This window comes from Trichosurus vulpecula, chromosome 3 (assembly GCF_011100635.1).
Source record: "Trichosurus vulpecula isolate mTriVul1 chromosome 3, mTriVul1.pri, whole genome shotgun sequence".
Lineage (NCBI taxonomy): Eukaryota > Metazoa > Chordata > Mammalia > Diprotodontia > Phalangeridae > Trichosurus > Trichosurus vulpecula.
The window spans coordinates 87,099,717-87,101,406 of NC_050575.1; the positions used below are offsets into that span (position 1 = coordinate 87,099,717).

The 1,690-nt window shown below is 47.7% G+C and overlaps 1 protein-coding gene across 1 annotated transcript; it reads left to right on the forward strand.

Moving 5' to 3' along the window:
- Positions 1 to 483: 483 nt before the first annotated feature.
- On the forward strand, positions 484 to 1,233 carry LOC118844310 (folate receptor alpha-like). The gene has a single exon (XM_036752171.1). The coding sequence runs from the start codon at positions 484 to 486 to the stop codon at positions 1,231 to 1,233; it is 750 nt and encodes a 249-aa protein (XP_036608066.1).
- The last annotated feature ends 457 nt before the right edge of the window (positions 1,234 to 1,690 follow it).

The window sequence follows — 1,690 nt, forward strand, 5'->3', positions numbered from 1 at the left end:
TGAGCGCTCTGTGTGTTAAGCCTTTGCTCACATTCTTCGGCGAGGAGGACACGATCACCTCCTGATGCAGTCCACGACACTTTAAATCATAATTACTGTTATTATTCTGTTATCATTACACCAGCATCTACAGAGCTTTAAGGCTTGTAAGGCACTTTATATATACTCTCCCAACTGATCCTCACAGCAACCTTAGGAGATAGGCACTACTGTGATCACCATTTTACAGATGAAGAAACTGAGATTGAGAAGGGTTAAGTGACTTACCCAAAGTCATGCAACTAGTCAGTGTCCGAGGTAGAATTTGAACTCAGATCTTCCTGAGTCCAAATTCAACACTGTATCGTTCCCTGGCTGCCTTCCCTGTGAGGAAGTTTTTCCTTATGTGAAGCTTAAATTTGCCTCTCTGTGCTTTGCTATTATTTTGGGCTCCAGGCTTCCTTAGAATCACTGGGAACCTAGAGGAGACAGGTCCCAGAGATCATGACTCAACCAGGATGGGGGTTGCTGTTCCTAGGCCTCTTGGCCATGGCTCATGGACTTCGGAAGGGTAATGATCTGCTCAATGTCTGCATGGATGCTAAACAACACAAGTCAGAGCCTGGTCGAGAAGATGACCTTCATTACCAGTGTAGCCCATGGAAGAAAAAAGCCTGCTGCACAGCAAACACAAGCCGTGCTGCCCATGAAGACACCTCCCACCTGTACCACTGTGGAAAGATGACTCCAGCCTGCATGCGCCACTTTATCCAGGACAATTGTCTCTATGAATGCTCCCCTAACTTAGGCCCCTGGATCCAGCCGGTGTCCTCAAGCTGGAGGAGGGAAGGGATGCTCAATGTTCCCCTGTGCAAGGAGGACTGTGACCAGTGGTGGGAGGATTGCCAAACCTCATATACCTGCAAAGAGAACTGGAACAAAGGCTGGAATTGGACTTCAGGGATTAACCAGTGTCCAGTTAAGGCTGCCTGCCATCCTTTCACATTTTATTTCCCAACACCAGCCTCCCTATATGAGAACGTTTGGGGTCACTCTTATAATGTAAGCTCTTTTGGCCGAGGCAGTGGCAAATGTATCCACATGTGGTTTGACCCAGCCCAGGGAAACCCCAATGAACCTGTGGCTAAATATTATGCCTTTGCCTTTGCCTTTGCCTCTGCCCCAGGCATCTTCAGTTGGGGGGCCAGTTTCCCCTTCTTGACTTTGACACTCCTGTTGCTTCTCTGGGGTTAACCCTCATCAGGAATAAAATCTAACCAATCTACATGCAAAACCATAGCCAAGATTTACTCCCAGTCTGAGCTCCCTGGACCTCAGCTTCCTGCCTAACACAGCCTGGCTCTCCTGAAACCCTGGCTTCCCAATCTGGATTCTTTCCCCTCAAACCTGTGCTTTCTTCTGGGAAGCCTACACCCCCACACACTTTGGATTTCACATCCCCCACCCAACTACTGAGGGGGTGAGGGAGACTGACTTCCTTTCTCCCCACTTTTAAGTAGCTCCAACTCCAGTCTCCTACCTCTTCCTCTGCATAGGCAAGTCCACCCACTGCTCTTCTCTTCTTTAGGGGAAATTGTATATCATGTCTATCCTCTCTAAAGTAAAACCCTTCTTACTCCCTTCAAGTAAGGGTCATTTCATTGATTATATTTGTATCCCTAGTACCTGGTCCATATATAAGTAGGTGCTT

Excerpts from the sequence above, each read along its gene's own strand:
- LOC118844310 (XM_036752171.1), top strand. The coding sequence starts at position 484 with ATGACTCAACCAGGATGGGGGTTGCTGTTCCTAGGCCTCTTGGCCATG.